Source organism: Bidens hawaiensis, unplaced genomic scaffold (assembly GCF_021521415.1).
Source record: "Bidens hawaiensis isolate Kalapana, Puna unplaced genomic scaffold, B.hawaiensis_p1.1 tig00023403_1, whole genome shotgun sequence".
NCBI lineage: Eukaryota > Viridiplantae > Streptophyta > Magnoliopsida > Asterales > Asteraceae > Bidens > Bidens hawaiensis.
In genome coordinates this window covers 99,276-119,827 of record NW_027493669.1, presented here as the reverse complement: position 1 = coordinate 119,827, position 20,552 = coordinate 99,276, and the positions used below count along the sequence as shown (strand labels likewise).

Here is a 20,552-nt window from a genome sequence, read left to right as displayed (position 1 = left end):
TTGTTAATAGTATTATTCTTACGGTTGTATCTTATTAGTAAAATGCAACTCATATATAAATAGATTATTATTATATGCGTGCATATCATTACTAAAATGGTTTAGAATTGCATTTGTTGATCTCCACTGCACCCTTCATGCGTATGCAAAAGAGAATTTGAGTTACTGGCTTACTGCTTATTGTTTAATAAAATTTTCATTGTTTTCTTGATTAAATTGATCATGCAAATGCATACTTCACAAGAAGAAGACACAGATCATAAGAATAATAATAAAAAAATAATCAACAATGGATTTTAACACAACACATGTAATGGTTGGTTTAAAAGAACACACTCATTGCAAGGATCGGCGGTAAAAACAAAGAGACGGTGGTGGAGAGACGAAGAAGAAGATGGTGGGTTTGTGATAACGTCACCAAGTTTAATATTCAATTAAACCTTTTGTTTTTGTTCAATCAAACCCTATTGTGTTGCTCTTTTTGTTATAGTTTTTTCAATTGTTCCCTCAAGTTCAAATCCTAACAATGTTAATTAACATTTTAATTAAAGGAACTTTTTATAACCTTTACATATTGAGCATTACATTTATTACAACTTGTAGGATCGGCGGTAAAAACAAAGAACGGTGGTGGAGAGATGAAGAAGATGGTGGGTTTGTGGTGACTTCACCAAGTTTAATATTCAATTAAAACTTTTTTTGTTGTTGTCGAGTTAAACCCTATTTCCTAATTCTTTTACTCATGTGTTGCTTTTTTTCGTTATAGTTTGTTCAATTGTTTCCTCAGGCTCACATCCAAACCTATTAATTAACATTTTAATTAAAGGAACTTTTTATAGCCTTACATATTGAGCTTTACATTAATTTATATTATAATTTGTATCAAATAGTAGAAGAAATAGAAAATATAACTTTTTTTTTGTGAATTTTATAACACATCGTATCATATATACAAATATATATAAAAAGCAATAATTCTCATCGTTTAAACTTAAATTAATTATTAATTTATTTCTATAACTAATTGTAAGTATTTGTTTTTCATAAAACTTCTAATAAACTTCTAATATGCAATGTTTTAGATATATGTTCAACCTTTCGCTAAATATATTAGCTGTCACATTTTTGCAAACCAAGGAAAAGGAAGATGTGCACGGTGCACCTATACTTTTAACTTTAGATTTTCCATTCAAATGTTGGTTATACTGTTAAAACAATTTTAAATGTGCCAAACTTGATGTAAACCTAATTATTACAAATAAAATACGAAATTTGTAACCATGTAAAAATCGTCGCAACGCACGGATAACAATGCTAGTATGTGACATTTTAGTTTGTAGCCGTTCATATATAAATAAAAATATATATGATAACTATAATTGTAAAAAAATCTACTTAAAAATCCTAATGAATTTCTTTTACAGTCTAATGGGTATACCCGATGCCCAACGGGTAATTACCCGACACATATCCGACGGGTAATGGGCCAGATATAGGACTGAAATTTATAATCGGATATGGGTATGAGATTAGCAATACCCGACCCGTTGGTAACTTGCTATCCCTACTTTTGTCCTAGCAAGCGTATAAAAGTTACGGGTAGCACCGGTTGCCGGTCATCCGGTTCATTAAACATAAAATAAAGCCGTCGTCAAATTACCGTCACTATCCGTCTATTTGCTCTCTCCTCTTTCTTCTTTGTTACACACACACTGTGTGTATTTACACACACATATATATAATAACAATAATAATATTATTATACACCTATACGTACAGAAACTCCTGTATCTATATCTCCTCTGTAAGTAAATCAATACATTGAATTGAAACACAGATTATACGCTTCTTCTGCTGAGCAAAATCAGTTACAGTTCAATGCCGAGTTTGAAGATCTTCTGGAAGAGTATACTAATAATTCCGTGTATTCGATTTGCTGCTGTTGTTGCATTGTTAGCTGCTACTTCTGTTGATGCTTAAGCTCAATTGCTTACGCCATGGTTGACGGTGATCTGTTTACAGGTTTGAATTAGGTTTTGTTAATTGCTGTTGTTTTAGGTTTTCATTGTCAATTGTGTTGATTTGAAGGAACGAAGCGGTCTAGAGATGAAGATGGTGCGTACAGCAGTCCTCAAATTAAGCGGCCATTTGTTTCTGAACAGTGAGTATTGTGTGTGATTATGATGTTTATCAGGTGGATTTTGTTGTTGATGAATGAATACGTGTATGTGATTTATGTTATGCTTAGGGAGATTAGGTGTTTGTTGGATGCAGATGTACTGTTGTTCGGTTAGGGTTATGACTTATAACAAAAGTTTAGTTAATCATACGAATTTAAATCAATAATCAAATTTAAATTAATAATCTGAGTTTAGGTTAAATTTGATTTTGTGGTGTTAGTCTTTGAATTAGGGCATTCTTTTGTTAAGTTACTTGATAATGCGTATAGCAGTCCTTAAATAAAGCGCTGTTTGCTTCTGAACAGTAAGTATCTGTAGATGTATTTGTGTGGAAAATGTGTGTGATTATGATGTTTATCAGGTGGATTTATGTAAAGTTGTTTAGGGAGATTAGGTGTTTGTTGGATGTAGATGTACTGTTGTTCGGTTAGGGTTATGACTTATGACAAAAGTTTAGTTAATCATATGAGTTTAAATCAATAATCAAATTTAAATTAATAATCTGAATTTAGGTTAAATTTGATTTTGTGGTGTAAGTCTTTGAATTAGGGCATTCTTTTGTTAAGTTACTTGATAATGCGTATAGCAGTCCTCAAATAAAGCGGCCGTTTGCTTCTGAACAGTATCTGTAGATGTATTTGTTTGGAAAATGAGTGTGATTATGATGTTTATCAGGTGGATTTATGTTAAGTTGTTTAGGGAGATTTGGTGTTTGTTGGATGTAGATGCACTGTTGTTCGGTTAGGGTTATGACTTATGACAAAAGTTTAGTTAATCATATGAGTTTAAATCAATAATCAAATTTAAATTAATAATCTGAATTTAGGTTAAATTTGATTTGTGTAAGTCTTTGAATTAGGGCATTCTTTTGTTAAGTTACTTGATAATGCGTATAGCAGTCCTCAAATAAAGTGGTCGTTTGCTTCTGAACAGTAAGTATCTGTAGATGTATTTGTTTGGAAAATGTGTGATTATGATGTTTATCAGGTGGATTTATGTTAAGTTGTTTAGGGAGATTTGGTGTTTGTTGGATGTAGATGCACTGTTGTTCGGTTAGGGTTATGACTTGTAACAAAAGTTTAGTTAATCATACGAATTTAAATCAATAATCAAATTTAAATTAATAATCTGAATTTAGGTTAAATTTGATTTTTTGGTGTAAGTCTTTGAATTAGGGCATTCTTTTGTTAAGTGACTTGATAATGTGTATAGCAGTCCTCAAATAAAGCGGCCGTTTGCTTCTGAACAGTAAGTATCTGTAGATGTATTTGTTTGGAAAATGTGTGTGATTATGATATTATCAGGTGGATTTATGTAAAGTTGTTTAGGGAGATTTGGTGTTTGTTGGATGTAGATGCACTGGTTTTCAGTTAGGTTATTACTCATTAAGAAAAGTATAGATCCTTTTCAATATTTGAATTTTGTTAATTATATGAACTTATGTTAAATTTGGTTTTGAATTAGGGCTTCTTTTGTTAAGTGGCTTGATGATCTAGCATTCTAACCGCCTCTGCAGATTGATCATTGATCATTGATGAATTTTAATGACTTGCTGGATTTATTTTTCTTTAAATGTTTTGATTTGTTCAATTAGGGTTATAAATTACAAGAAAAGTACAAATCCTTGTCAATATTTGAATTTTGTTAATTATATGAATTTAGGTTAAATTTAATTTTGTAGTGGTTTGTTTTTGAATTAGGGCTTAAGTGGCTTGATGATCTAGCATTCTAATTGCCTCTGCAGATTGATGAATTTTAATGACTTATAGGATTAGTTTTCTTTAAATGTTTTGGTTTGTTCAATTAGGGTTATAAGTTATAACTTACAAGAGAAGTATAGATCCTTGTCAATAATCAAATTTAAATTAAAAATCTTATGAATTTAGGTTAAATTTGATTTTGTAGTGTAAGGCTTTGAATTAGGGCATTTTTTCGTTAAGTTGCTTTATGATCTAACCCCCTCTGCAGATTAATGAATGTTAATGATGTCTGTTTGAGATGCCTTGCCATTCAAGACTAGGGGTGTTATTTGGGTTGTACTTTCGGGTTTCTCGGGGTTGAGAAATTTATTTCTAGTACTCATACCCGACCCTAATCTCCCCCGGGTTCTTCGGGTTCGGGTTATTTGGGTTCGGGTTTTATGCGTATGGGTTAATTAGGTTTCGAGTATCTGACCTAGAAAACTAAAAATATGCGTATGCTAAAATTTAAGCAAAAATATCATCGTCAAAATTTAACTTCCATAAACGAATAACAAGCCACATAAACCAAAATACACAATCCTTAACACAAGTGAAATTAAAAAAACTCCAATAATAGTTAAAAAAAAAATCAAGCATAAACGTATTCAATCTTGACACTTGATTGATTGATTGAATAAATAGCCATATCTCTTGAGTAATTGGTGGAATTAAAGTTTTTGGAATAGTAATTGATTCAATGGGGTGGGAATGTTGGAATCATGGTAGACTATGTTACCGTAGATATTGGAATTGGCGATATAATAACATTTATTATGGATGACTAGGTCAAATAGGTTATTCGGGTTTACCCGAATCTAATTAAAAAGTACTCAGTACTCGACTCAAATTGGTACGGGTCGGGATTGGGTTTGTTAGATTCGGGGGGTTTCATGAGTATGGATACTTTCAGGCCGGGTTAATAGTTTTAAGGGTAAGGTTTCGGGTTGCGGATAAAAATGACAGCCCTATTCAAGACTTGTTTGATAATATTTCTTTAAATGTTTTGATTTGTTCAATTTATCTTCTTCAATGAAGCTCTAGGCATAGGGAATCCCCAATGAATGCAAAAGGCAGCTCACAGAAGTTGACAACAAATGACGTCATTACATATCTTCAGAAAGTTAAAGATGCATTTCAAGACAAAAAGGAAAAATATGATGAGTTTCTTAAAGTCATGAATGATTTCAAGGCGCAAAGGTTTGGCTAAGGTGTTGTTTCAGTTTTCATGTTTTCATTATGTGGAAACGCGTTCTTGATTACAGTTATTATATATTTTCTTAGACTTGACACCACAGGTGTCGTAGAAAGAGTTAAAGAATTGTTTGATGGGAATCGGGAGCTAATTTTGGGTTTCAATCCCTTTCTTCCAAATGGATTTGAGATCACACTCCCACGCGAGAATGTACAACATAATGTTAAGAAGCCATTGGATTTAGAAGAAGCGATTGTATTTGTAAACAAAATAAAGGTAATAATATCATTATTGGAAATGGTACCATCAAGCTACTAGTTTAAGCTCTAGACATGTAAACGGACCAAACATTCGGTGAACTATTCATGAACCGTTTGACTGGAAGTTCGTTTATTTAGATAACAAAGGAACATGGGCACAGGACACGTGTCTCATTTGTTCATTTATGCTCATGAACGATCGTTTATGCTTGTTTGTTTAAGTTCATTTATGCTCATGAACGTTCGTTTATGTTTGTTTGTTTAAGTTCATTTATGTTCGTTTGTTTATGCTCATTTATGTTCGTTAGTTTACTTTTGTTTAAGTTCGTTCGTTTATGTCTGTTAATACATTCATTTAAAATTTTAGACCTGTTACAATTTAGTGTTGTTTTAGTAACTTTTTAGGCCAATAATGTTCGTTCGTGAATTGTTTGTTTATACTGTGAATGAACAAACATAAACGAACGCGAACGAGCTATTTTCTTAACAAACGAACACGAATAAGAAAATCCTTTCATTTAATTGTTCGTGTCCGTTCGGTTCGTTTACAAGCCTATTAAACCCCCTTTGCTCTAACTATTTAAGGAAAACGTGGTTTGAGAGGGTAAACCTTAGTTTCCATTTGAAACTCTTCATCTTACAAGAGTTTTTGCTTGCAGATGAGATTTCAAGGCCAAGACCATGCATACAAATATTTTCTTGATACTTTGAATAAGTTCAAAAAAGAAAATAAACCCATCAAGGAAGTCCACGAAGAGGTATTATATTTAGTTTTTAACAACTCTTTTTTGTAGTTTTTTAATTGGTACATTATACCGCTATCATTTTCAGGTTGCTGCACTTCTTAACGATCAACAGGATTTGCTTAACGAGTTCACAAACTTTTTTCCTGATTCTTCAGCAGCAGGATCTAATCATTCTGGTCACTCTAGTAGCAACAATGACTCTGTACATGACAACAGGAGCTCGCCAGCTGTCACACCGAGACCTGTTCAGTCTAAAAAGGCAGTTAAAACTTATGTTGAAAGCAAAGTCAACATTGACCGGACTGATCCAGTTCATGAAAAAGGATGTGTTGGGGCTGATAAAGAAACCGACACATCAGAAGACACAGAACTCAAAGACCATAATCCGGATGACAAAGATTGTACTCTTGAGGACACTGTAGCTGAACTGTTTCATCAAGGTATTTATCTTCTACTTCAGAAAAAAAAATAATGAAACTTTATGTTATTTCCTATCATTATCAAACCTTTTTTTCTAATGTTGGGTAGATTTGCATGGTCAAATGCTTCGGCTTCGTGAGAAAGTAAAGGAAAGATTGAGTAACTCAGAAGATTATCAGGCGTTTCTGAAGTGTATTGAACAGTATTGCACAGAAACTATTACTCGACCACAACTGCAGTCACTGGTAAATATTTTACGTTGTTATATATCTTTAATTATGTTTAGTGTGGATGTGTGTCGCTTTTGGCAGAATTTAAGCAATTAATTGTCTTTTTAACATGTTGCTAAATGCTAATTAGGCTTGTAAACGAACAAGAACTGGGAATGTTCGTGTTCTTGTTCGTTTGTTTAACTTTAACCGAAAACGACTGAACATGGACATATAAATGAACCTGGTTTTCTTGTTTGTTTGTGTTCGTTCGCTAAGAAAATGAGCATGCTCGTTTGTATATAGTATAAACGAACGTTCATGAATGAACATGGTTGAACATACATGAACAAACATAATCGAGGGAACACCAACTAAAAGTAGACTAAAACTATACTAAATTGCAATGGGTGATATATCAATTTCATAAAACTAGACTAAATTGTATTGGGCCCTAAAAATGTAAATGAACGTAAACGAATGAACTTAAAACTTAACTACTGAACATAAATTAATGTAAACGGACAAACATAAACGGCCGTCAATGAACGAATGAGTCATGTGTTCATGCTCGTCCATTTAACTAAATGAACAAAAAATTTTGCTCATGTTCGCTCATTTTTTAAGTAAACAAATGCAGACGAACTTTTTGCCAAACGGTTCACTGAACATTCGGTTCATTTACAGGCCTATGTCTCTTTGTTACTTTTATTCATTCAATTTGTGTGCTTATGTTTGATGGTATTTTGAACGATTTGGTGAATTTAAAGCATTTTTTTCACTTGTTAGGTAAATAATTTGCTTGGAGCATATGTGGATCTTGTGGAAGAAGTCAATGAATTCATAGACCGCAGTGAAACAACAAGTAATTATTAATAAAAGTTCTTATTTACTTGCTACTAGTAACTTATTTTCCTCTATTAGTTAATAAGATCTTGAGTTAAATACAGTTTTAGTCCCCGTGGTTTGACCCAAATAACAAACTATTCCAATAGTTTTTTTGGGGCCTTTTTGGTTCATTAGTTTCATATAGAAGGGCATTTTAGTCTTTTGGGTCAAACCACATGGATTGAAACTGTATTTAACTCTAAGATCTTTATCTAATAATAATGTATTTACACATATAGCTTTTTCTCAATGAGTTACTGAACTATACATGTGTTTTTGCATGTCGCTATATCTCAATGCTGATTTACATAGGGCTGTAAACGAACCAAACGAACACGAACAAGGCCTTGTTCATGTTCGTTCGTTAAGAAAATAATGTGTTCACGAACGGTTCACTAACACTTACCGAACGAGATTTTACGTTCGTGTTCGTTCATTAACGAAATTAATGTGTTCACGAACGGTTCATGAACACAAACGAACACAAATAAAATCGACAGAGCCTATAGATTTGAGACCAATGTATTAGTCAATGTGAATAATGAAAGCCTGTAAACAAATCAAATGAACACGAACAAAGGCATGCCTGTGTTCGTTCATTTAACTTTAAAAGAACACGGACACTTAATCGAACAAATATTTATGTTCATGTTCGTTTATATAAAAAGGGACATTTGTGTTCGTTTGTTTAAAATCTAAACGAACATAACTGAACAAAGATAAACGAACATAAATGAACAAATATAAATGAACACAAACAAACATAAATGAACTTAAATGAAAACACTTAAATGAACGCAAATTAACAAATATAAAAACCTTTAATCAGATTACCTATCTAGATAATATTTAATTATGTTCTATTAATACATAAACACAGAAATAAACAAACATAAATGAACATAAACGAACGTTCATGAACATAAATGAACGAACGGAACATGTGTTCATGTTCGTTTGTTTAATTAAACGAACACAAATTTTTTGTTCATGTTTGTTCGTTTATTAAATAAACGAACATAAACGAACTTCCCGCCGAACGGTTCACGAATAGTTCCCGAACGTTCGGTTCGTTTACAGGCCTAGATTTACATGAAGGCCCTTCATTGCTAAATTTTTTATTTATCACTGTAGCTTGACTTTTACTTCGACTTTTGGCAGAATCGGGATCTAAACCATCTTCAATTTCCAGCAAGGAAAAATATCTTGCAAAATCAATTCAAGAACTTGATCTTTCTGACTGTGAATGTTGCACTCCAAGTTACAGACTTCTGCCAAAAGATGTATGAAATTTTACATAAAGAATGCTTGTTTTTATATTATTATTTTTTAAAAATTGGTGCTTCTTGATACAGTACCCAATTCCTTCAGCTAGTCAAAGAACAAAGATTGGTTATGAGGTGTTGAATGATCATTGGGTGTCGGTTACATCTGGCAGTGAGGATTATTCTTTCAAACACATGCGTAAGAATCAATATGAAGAAAGCTTGTTTCGGTGTGAAGATGACAGGTTAGAAATTTCTTTGAATCATAACATCATTAAGTGTTTATTTATCTTATTTTGCCATAAAACTTTCATAAATTGCTTTTGGTTTGTATATTTCAGATTTGAACTGGACATGTTAGTAGAATCTGTAAACGTAACAGCCAAACGTGTCGAAGAATTATTGGACAGGATTAATGATAACTCGGGCAAGACCGACAATGCAGTTAATATTGAAGACTTCACAGGTGAGAAGCTGATTAATAACATGTGCACGTGGCAAAAATGGGTAATTTTGTTACTTTTTTTTTCCAAAAATCTCAACAATTCTAAATATTTAGCGTGTCAAATATGATCACATAGTTTGTAATATTATATAAAAATAAAGTTTCTTGAATAGACTCAACTTATCAGATTTTACTGATTAAAAATACCCGCTTCCGTTAATCTACGTTTTTTATTGACCCATTTGACCATTGGGAGATAAAACATAACCCAAATAGATCCACTCTGCTATAAACTAGAGGCCCAATTCCTGACACGACTCAAACTCGTGACAGAAAAAAACAGGTTTTGAGTCGCCTAACATGACCCGTTTTCTTAAATAGGTCAACTCGAACATGGCCCGTTAAAAGTGGGTTGACCTGATAACATGTTTTTGAGTTTTTATAGAAGTTAATATTTTGATTTCAGAGATGATAAGTGTTTAAAGTTAAGAGTTGAATATTTTGATTTTCAATATTTTGTATAACTCAACTTCAAAAAGTGAATTTGTTTTCCCTTTGAACCTTTTTATATACTCTTCACTTCCAACAGTGTTATTTTGTTAGTTCTAACTGCACGTTCTCTGATTATCCTCATTTACTTATTTTAAATAAACAAATTTGTTGATCGGGAATGGAAGATAAATACGCAAAACTACAAAAATGTTTCATATGACTTAGAGCAATTAACCGTTTTAAATGTTGCTAAGTCACTAGGTATTACTCAATTCATAAATGAACATAAAACCAGTCAACCCGAACATGACCTGTGAAAAAGCGGGTTGCTATTTTGTTTGTGGTAACCGCTCATTTTCCAATTATCCTCTTTCGCTTATTCTAAGTACACAAGTTTGTTTTGGAACAAGAGAAATGCACAAACAATTAAAATAACAGAAATCAGAAAAAATGCTTCATATGAATGAGTAATCAGCTGTTTAAATTGCTACCAAGTCATTAGGTATTAGTCATATTTGTAAACGAACATAAAATGGGTTGACCTGAACACGACACGAATAATTCTTGGCTGATTTTTTTTGTGTAATGCAGCTATTCATTTGAAATGCATTGGACGCTTGTACGGTGATCACGGGCATGACGTGATGGATGTTTTAAGAAAAAATGCATCTCTTGCTTTACCAGTAATATTAACCCGTTTGAAGCAGAAACAAGAAGAGTGGCTTCGGTGTCGTGCTGATAATAAGAAAGTCTGGGCCGAAATTTATGCTAAAAACTACCACAAATCACTTGATCATCGCAGCTTTTATTTCAAACAACAAGATTCAAAGAGCTTGAGCGCTAAAGGTGAACTAACACTTCATTTAACATTCATTTATGGATAATTTCATATATATCCCTACAAAACTTGATAAAAAAATATATATATATATATATATATATATATATATATATATATATATATATATAGAAAAGGGTTCAAATAAGAATAAAGAGTTTTCTAGGAATGGTAAGAACCAATAGATTTTTAACATTTGGCATTAAAACCTATGGTAAAAGAATAATTCTAGGAAACTATGTCGGTTTTTGGTAATTTTAAATCTCAACCATTGATTAGCATGATCCAATGGTTATGATTTATTCTTAGTCTTCCTAGAAAACTACTTTTTTTTACTATAACCCTCCCATATATATATATATATAGGGGAAGTTTCATGTACAAAATGATCTTAACATGAGAACGTAGGAAACAATATCAATCTACCTAAAATGAGAACGTAGGAAACAATATCAATCTACATAAGCAATGTTGTATAATAACAAAGAAAAAACCCTAATAATAACAGCAAAAGAATCAAAATTATTAACAAAATAATAAGAGCAAGTACTTATAACAGCATAATAAAAAAACTTAATAATAGCAACAAAATGTAAATCAGCAAATACTTATAACGTCTCATAATCGAAAATCAGCAAATAAGAACAAAAAATAACAGCAAACAGTTATAAAAACAATCCTAATAATAACAGCAAATTGATTCTCACCGCTTTCATGTTAAGAATGATTTGTGTATATATATATATATATAGGGTTAGTTTCATTTGAGAACTCAAAAAAAGTTAAGAACTTTTAGGAACTCTTAAAAACCTAATATTTTTTTAACTTTTTTTATATATTAACATTATTTGATACTTGTTTTATCATATTTATAAAAAAATTTTGATTACATATATAAATCACAAGTTATACACGTGTAAAATTTATGTGATAAAAATTTACATATGTGTAAAAAAAACATAGATATGCGTAAAAAAACTAATTTTCATAATTGTAATCGTAAATATAGATGTCAAAAGTGATAAAACTACACTTAAATAACATTAACATACAAAATTTTTTATAAAAAACGTTAGTTATTAAGAGTTCCTTCAAGTTCTTAAATAATTTAAGAGTTTTCAAATGATACTAATCCTATATATATATATATATATAGGGTGGGGTTATTGTAAGAATAGAGTGTTTCCTAAGAAGAGTAGGAATAAACATGAACCCTTAGATCTAGGATTTAATGGTGGAGATCTAAAGTTGATATAAAACGCCCAGATCTTCACAAAGTAAATTGGTGTGTGATAAAACAATTAATTCTTATTAATTAATTACCAACCCACTACCCATGTCATTCGCTGATAACTAGTTTGATTGAAAAAATGATTAATTTGAAATGAAAATTTATAACGTAAATTAGTGTATGTCATCGTTGAACAGTTACAAAGATTCTAAAGTCAATTGAAATGGATGATTGAAGGCATGGATTTTAACTATATTAATCAGATTTATTAATAATTCATAAATACTATAAAGACAATAATCCCTTTGATCGTAATTCATAAGCAATTATTCTTATTTTTTAATATAATAAAATGCAAAGAGAAAATTACCTAACTACCCTTTAATGCAAGTTAAAAGTAAAGCCACATGTGATTTTTCTAATGGTTCTTATTATCTTAGGAAACATCTTATTCTTATTTAAACCCTTTTCTATATATATATATATATATAGATATATATATATATATAGAAAAGGGTTCAAATAAGAATAAAGAGTTTCCTAAAAATGGTAAGAACCAATATATTTTTGACATTTGGCATTAAAACCTATGGTAAAAGAATAATTCTAGGAAACTATGTTGGTTATAATAGTGAAAGAGTAATTCTAGGAAACTATGTCGGTTTTTGGTAATTTTAAATCTCAACCCTTGGATCCGCTTATCTAATGGCCCATAATTATTCTTACCATTCCTATAGGAAACATTGTCTTTTTACAATAACCTATCCCTATATATATATATATATAATATCCCAGCAAAACTTGCAAAATATCAAATATATTCAAACCAGATTATAAATATCTTATATATCTCTCTAATATATTAAAAATATCATAACAACTCTTAATGTTTTTTTAAAACTTCAAGTTTTCATTTTTACCCTCTCTTTTCTTTTTTTACAATGAAGTTTATTATTGCTTTTTCCAATTTGCTTGATTAAAAAAATGTTTTTTTTTGTAACGGTTACTTTTTTATCCATCTTTTTACTCCACATTTTACTGTTTTTTCGTCTTTTACTTCATTTTTTACAGTGTTTATTACTGATCTTTTTACTGACTTTCTGATTCCGATTTGGTTTGGCGAAAATTGAGTCAAATGGAAAACAGCCAAATATTTGCTGTAAAATGGAAAAAAAAAGCACTATAAAAGATGCGATGAAAATGGGTTAAATGGAACTTCAAAAGTTCTAAGAAAGGTAAGGTTAAAATGGCCATATTCTGATTTGCTTTTATGAATTATGTTAAAATGTGTATGTATATATATGTGTGTGTGTGTGTGTAGGATTAGAATTGTATGAGAACCCTTGAGAACCATTTTGGATAGGGGCGGGCCAGAAATGGTTCGGAACCGCGAGAACTGGAACTGAACTGGTGTATCAGAACCGCCAAGTGTGTTATCTTACGGTTCCAGTTCTCGGTTTGTATTAAATGGTTCCTGGTAAAACCAAAGGCTCAAGATGTGGAACCGAAGAACCGAATATTAAAATTCAAAATAACTTTAGTCTCTATTGTTTAATGGCTTTGCATATACCACCTTTCTGATTCACAAGCCAAAGACCAACAGACGCGATCGACAACTTTAAACAAACCCCCTAACGTTCTCTTGGAACCTTATTAAACCCTAATCTTCTCTTGCAACTGTTAGCAAAGACCGGTCGATTGCAAGTCTTCCATTCTTGGCTTAGTTGCTTCTATAATGAACATGTATTTATTTTCTTTTTTTGTTTCTAACTTCTTCTATAATGAGCAGGTATTTATCGATCGTAACGTTTTTCACAAGCAAGAAGATATAATAAGTTAACAAATGAGAAGTCATGTTTCATATTAATATTCCAATTTTTACCGAAAAATTATGGATTGAAACCTTTAATTGTTGCTACTTTTAATTTGGATGGCAGGAATTTTGAAGTATAAATGTTGCTACTTTTTGTTGGTTTGATTTAATTTTAGTTTTTTATTGGGGCAATTTGCTAAGTTTGCACATCCCCATTTGATTACATAACCGACAGAATCAGTTCTGCCTCAAAAACGATTAGGCGAGAACTGATTTTAGTGGTTTTGGAACCAAACCGGTTTACTATGAAGGGTTTGGTTCCGGTTTTATTTTTCAGTCATTTTCGGTTCCGGTTCTGACGGTTCCATCCCGTTGAACATCCCTATATTGGACCACTTAATTCCCTTCAAGCATTGTTTTTGGTCAAAAAACGGAAATTTTCGAGTTTCTTTTTTAGTTTGTACATGCATGTACATTATCATTTAATCTCCAGTTACATACCATGCTAAAAATACCGGCGATATATCGGTGGGATATCGGTGATATATCGGTATCGGATGTCGATGATATATCGGTTATCGGTCCCCAAGCAAAATATCGGTACCTATAATATCGGCGATATGACTGATATTTAACCGATATTTTAGATGCCTTGATTGATGTGGACTTGGAGGAAGATTTCATGGCTTACAATTAGATCATGTTAACTTTTGATATTACTATTAATATTGACATTTTTTGAGTATTGACATTTATCGGTCCCCAAGCTATATATCGGTTCAAATATCGGTACCTATAATATCGGCGATATGACTGATATTTAACCGATATTTTAGATGCCTTGATTGATGTGGACTTGGAGGAAGATTTCATGGCTTACAATTAGATCATGTTACAAATATTGACATTTTTGAGTGTTGACTTTTGATGTTACTATTAATATTATATATGTTTACATTTTTATACAGGTATATAAAATTACCGATATCCTTGACCGATATTCGCTTTTTTTACCGCATTAACTGCATAGGTTGCATTATGAATATATATGTACATTATCATTTCTTTTAATTGTGTATATATGTAGATTATCATTCTCTTAATTGTACATATATGTACATTATCATTTTCCTCTCCATTTACATAATTTGTTAATTTGTATGCATCCAACCACATAATTTGTTAATTTTGTTTATTTGTACAATATATGTATAATAGTTATTTTTCAATTTTAAACACGTATACACACATATTTTTCAATTCATTGTACACGTACAAATTCCAAAAAAAAAAAAAAATTCTCAAAAAGTCCTTTTTTTTGTAAAGAATTAAAAAAAAAATTTCTTGAAGGGAAATGAATGGACCAAAATGGTAATCAAAAGTTCTCAAATTCCAAGTACTTCTCTTAAGACTATATACATATAATATATATGATATTTTGATTATTTTAGAAGCATATACACTTAGACAAGTTTTATAGGGTATATATCAAAGTACCCCTTTCTTTTTTATAGATAGTATATTATTCATGATTTTATATTATTATTGCAGCTTTGTTGGCTGAAATTAAGGAAATGAGTGAAGAAAAATCTATAGAAGATAACATCCGTCAATGTATCGGACCCGGAAAAAAGCAAAACAATATTCCACATCAAGAATTTAAATATTCTGATTTGGATATACATGAAGATTTATATCAGGTTATGAAATATGCAATTGCACAAACGAGTTCACCCGAACAAATTACTAAAGCTGTAAAGATTTGGACCACTTTTGTGGAGCCTATGCTCGGTGTTCCTCCTCGGTCTTCACACCAAACTGCTGCAAAATCAGCCAATCGTATCATTACAGGTGTACATTTAGCTAATGGTGGTGTTAAAGAGAATGGTTTTGCTTTTGAAAATGGTGATGATTCAGGAAGTGAATCTGGTGATGAAGAGGATCTATCTCCTGATGGCGATCATGATAATAATGGAGAGAGTGATGATGTGGCGTATGCGGTTGGTGACGATGTTTATCCGGTTGAAGATTTGTTGGAAAGAGCGAAGCCGGTAATGCTGCATGTTTCTGCAGAAGTTGATAATAACAGAAAATCTAGGGTCTTTTATGGAAACGATGACTTTTATGTTTTCTTCAGACTTCATCAAGTAAAGATTGTGTTTTATGCTAAATATTGGTATAATTATTTTTGTTTATTAATTTAGTTTTTATTAAATTTAGTTTTTAAATATAGATATTATACTCAAGGCTAGAGGAAGCAAAGGAAAAGTCTCTGGTTGAAAGATGGAGGGGCTCAAATGATACAACACCTAATGATTCATATGCTAGGTGTTTTAACTATTTCAATTGAAGTCTACTTACCTGTAAAACGAACCGAACGAATGAACAGGAATGCGGCATGTTACTGTTATTTTGTTTAACTGTAACTGAACCAAACGGTTGAGCACGAACAATTAAACGAATGGGGTTTTCTTGTTCGTGTTGTTCGTTAAGAAAATGTGTGTTCGTGTTCGTTTAACTTTTAACTGAACAAACGATCGAACATGACCAATTAAACGAACGGGTTTTTCTTGTTCGCATTCGTTTGTTAAGAAAAAAGTTTGTTCTTGTTCGTTCGCTTAACTTCAACCGAACAAACGATCGAACACAAACAATTAAACCAATGGGGTTTTCTTGTTCGTGTTCGTTTGCCAAGAAAATGAACGTGTTTGTGTTTGTGTTCGTTCGTTTAGCTTTAACCTAACAGACGATCAATCACGAAGAATTAAACGAGCAGGGTTTTCTTGTTCGTGTTCGTTTGTTAAAAAAAATGAACATGTTTATTTTAAATGCCGTTTGTTAACAGTATAAACAAACGGTTCACGAATGTAAATGAACAAACATAACTGAGCTAATAATTAAAATTAAATGCAAACAACAATGTATTGGGCCTAAAAAGTTATTCAACTAGTAAATTATAACGGGCCTAAAAAATATAAACGAATATATTATTAATGAATGCAAAAGAACAAACTAAACAGACGGACGTAAACGAGTTTTAAATGAACAGACGTGAACATAAAAGGGCATAAATTTGTTGAGCCTAAAAATTTATTAAAGGTAGACTAAATTCCCCAGGAAAATCATGAAATTGACTAAGTTGTGATGGGCCTAAAAATTTAAGTGAATTACGTAAATGAAGTTCATGAGCATAATGAACGAACGCAACATGTGTTCATGTTCGCCCGTTTAACTAAACGAACAGTTCACTTAGCATTTGGTTCGTTTACATCCATACTATTTACCGTTTTACCCTCAATGATCATTCTTATTATCTTGTACACAGATTCTTAGATCTACTCTATAGTTTTCTTGATGGTGCTATTGATAGTGCAAAATATGAGGATGAATGCCGGGCTGTTCTCGGCACCTGGTCGTTTCCTGTCTTCACATTGGACAAGCTAATTGACAAGCTGACAAAATTGGTAACACCATCATTTCTCCGTAGTTATTGTTTTCAGTTACATATATTGTTCCCAGTTTGACCATTGACTAACACTTCCACAGCTACTAGCCATCACCATGGATGAAGTTAATAACAAGCTGCTTGATCTGCATGCATATGAGAGTTTAAGGAAGAATGGATTCGCAGACGAACTTTACAACGCAAACGCGAGCGTTATTGTTAACGACTCCAAGATCTTCCGGTTCGACTGTGTGAGTAGTCTAATTTTTTTATATACGTAATTTAGGAGGTTTATTCATTAATCCTGTTTTTAGGGCTGTAATTAAACCAAACTAGACCTTGTTCGTGTTCGTTTGTGAAGAATTTACTGGACAAATGGTTCACGAACACACACCGAATAAAATTTTTTTTGCGTGTTCATTTATTAAGGAAATGAGTTTGTTCATGTTCGTTCGCTAATTTCATAAACGAATGCAAACAAACATAAACGAACGTAAACGACAAACGTTCATGAACACGTTACCGAACATTTAGGAACACAATTGAACGAATATGACCTCTGTTTATGTTCATTCATTTAATTGATCGAACAGAATTCCTTGTTCATGTTCGTTTATTTATTAAACGAACGAACTTCCAGCCGGACGGTTCGCTGCTTTACAGCCTACCCGTTTGGCCCGTTTTAAAAGTTACTTCTACCTGATAGTCTGGTTTAACAAGCATTGTTTTTGTTGCAGTCACCTATCCCAGAAATGCATAGACAAACCCGGTTAACGATACAAATAATAAACTTCGGATATGAAAAGTCTGAACCACCGGCTTCTTTGATGGACCCAAGTTTTTCAGCATATCTAAACATCCAACTCCTTTCGGTTAATCCTAGGAAAAAGAAGCACCGAATCTTCTTAAAGAGGTATGTGGTTGTCATTTGCAGTTGACAAAATTACATAAAACGTCCTTTATGTTTACATGTACTTGCAGGTTTTGTCTGTTATCTTTGAAAAACTCGCTGAACATCCTTTATGCTAAGGGGGCGTTTGGTTCATGGATTGTTTTGGAATTGGAATTGGAATTTGAATTTGAATTTGAATTGGAATTTGAATTGGAGTTTAAAATCCCTTTGCAAATCCTTGATGTGTTTGGTTATAACTTTTTTAATGGAATTGAAATTATAAAATAGCTCAAAAAGACACATTTGCCCCCAAATTAATATATGAGTGAAAAAAGGGCCTGAGTTATATTCTCAAGTAACCAACACACTCTTCTTCATCTCTCAAGCCCAACCACCGTCTCCGGCAACAACCGCCTCCGGCGGTCACAACATCTACCCCTCTCACTTCAACGTATCTCTTTCTTTTCTCTCTTCTCATAATCGGTTGTTGCATGAATATTTGATTTGAAAAACGTGATAGATCTGAAATCATGTGGCAGATCCATCACCGGAATTATGTTGGAGGAGGTGGCCGGAATTTCGTTGTTGTTGGTGGTGGTGGCAGGAGAAATTGTCAGTGATGTCTACAACGGGCGTTTGCCATCGGCGGTGGCGGGAGGGGCTGCGACAACGGCGGTGGCGGGAGGGGCTGCGACAACGGCGGTGGCGGGCGACCTGTGTTGGTTGGCAGTGGGTGGTAGTGCTGATTAGTGCGGCGAACGGTTTGGATCTGTTGGTAGAGGTCGAGGGTTATTTATGGTATTCACACACAATCCCATGAAATCCTTCAAAGTAGTGAAGGAATCTGAATTCCTTCATTTGTGTGATTTGGTTTGAATGAATTCCAATTCCAAATCCTTTTGTTAACCAACCAAACACACTAAGGGATGAAATTTAAATTCCAATTCCATTGAAATCCCTTGAATTCCATCCAACCAAACAGGGCATAAGTTTTTTGCTACAGATTTTGTCCTTTAGACTAACGTCCATTAGCTTTCATCATTGAGTCATAGCAGGTGAGAGCAATTTGGTATGAACAATGAAAACCAACAAACGTTAGTTTAAAGGACGAAATCTGTTACAAAAAGTTTACATAAAGGATGTTCGGCGTGCTTTTTGAAGATAAAGGATGAAACCTGTAGATTACATATAAACATTAAGGCCGTTTTCTGTAATTTTTAATTTATAGTTTAATGCTGTTATTTATAGTTATTAGTGTTATTATTAGGATTTACTAGTATATGACCCTAGATACTGGAAATATAAATGTGGGTTTATATAATTTTGTTCTTTCGTTTTTAGGAATAAGCGGAAATATGCATGTGATGACGTTGACTCGGCAATGGCAAAGGCCATGGAAAAATTTCATATTGTAAATGGGCTCGAGTTCAAGATAGCCCCATTTACGCATAAAGTAACATTCATTATTCCTTTTGTGTAATAATAATCACATTACTTTCTTGGATGTCCCATAATAGATTTTGCAATCATATATGACAGGTATATTATGTCATGGGTACATCGGATTCAATGGTGCAAATGGGCAGAAAACGAGTCAGTAGTCGGGCCGGGTCGGGCCCATCTCTTGAACATGCTACTGTTTCGAATGGTCGTTCTCTAAAAGCATTGAAGTTAGAGAAGCTTCTGTTGTCTAGGCTTCAATCCATGGAACCACGACAAGCAATTGGATGAGGTACTTGCATAGCAACAAATGTCTCTTGCTCAGTTTGACTTTGACCAACGAGTTATCTTTGATAATTACTTGTTAGTTCATAATCCAGTTTTAGAAATAATCATAATTGTATTTAAATTAGAAAAAATACGGTAGGAACCATGTTTTGATGTTTATCTCTTATTACGTTTGTGCAACATTTACCTTTTACGAGTCATTTTATACCTAAAAACGGATTGTGAAATGCTCATTTGTTTGCCTGATAGAGGTGACAAAAAATATTTGGGATGGTATCCGGGTATGTGATTAGATTTAAAGATTTTGTAGGTTTGGGACGAATATGGTATCAGATAATATTTGCCCGATTGTCCCAACTCGTTTATCCACGTCAAAACCAAACATATTACGTTACTACGTTTGAGAGAACGAAAACAGAAACGAAGTTACCCCACTCCAAAAGATATGCTTTGTTGACAACATGAACAACAGCCATTAACAACATATATATAAACTATAATATAAAGTACATAAAGATAACGACGTAGGATGTACGATATATAAAGTACATAAAGATAACAACGTAGGATGTATAGAAGAGAATGGAAGAACTCGTTTTATTTAGGTCTTTCGTATTAAATACAAGAGATCAATACAAGAGATCATTATGTATAAGCCATAACATGAATACAAATATATAATGGTGAAATGAATGATCATTTTAAAGTTTTCGAAGTGTTTCAATCAGGTCATTCAACTTTAAAAAGTGTTTCAATTAAGTTAGTT

The 20,552-nt window shown here is 32.4% G+C and overlaps 1 protein-coding gene across 1 annotated transcript; it reads left to right on the top strand.

Moving 5' to 3' along the window:
- The first annotated feature begins 1,926 nt into the window (after nucleotides 1–1,926).
- On the top strand, nucleotides 1,927–20,002 carry LOC143567428 (paired amphipathic helix protein Sin3-like 4). The gene is made up of 19 exons (XM_077053853.1): nucleotides 1,927–2,022; nucleotides 2,089–2,161; nucleotides 4,958–5,119; nucleotides 5,204–5,390; nucleotides 6,034–6,132; nucleotides 6,206–6,560; nucleotides 6,649–6,785; nucleotides 7,539–7,614; nucleotides 8,799–8,920; nucleotides 8,993–9,147; nucleotides 9,244–9,368; nucleotides 10,431–10,685; nucleotides 15,273–15,868; nucleotides 15,955–16,049; nucleotides 17,047–17,185; nucleotides 17,268–17,417; nucleotides 17,904–18,079; nucleotides 19,400–19,511; nucleotides 19,598–20,002. Exons 1-19 carry the CDS (start codon nucleotides 1,998–2,000, stop codon nucleotides 19,787–19,789), a joined length of 3,231 nt encoding a protein of 1,076 aa, XP_076909968.1. The 5' UTR covers nucleotides 1,927–1,997; the 3' UTR covers nucleotides 19,790–20,002.
- Nucleotides 20,003–20,552: the final 550 nt, after the last annotated feature.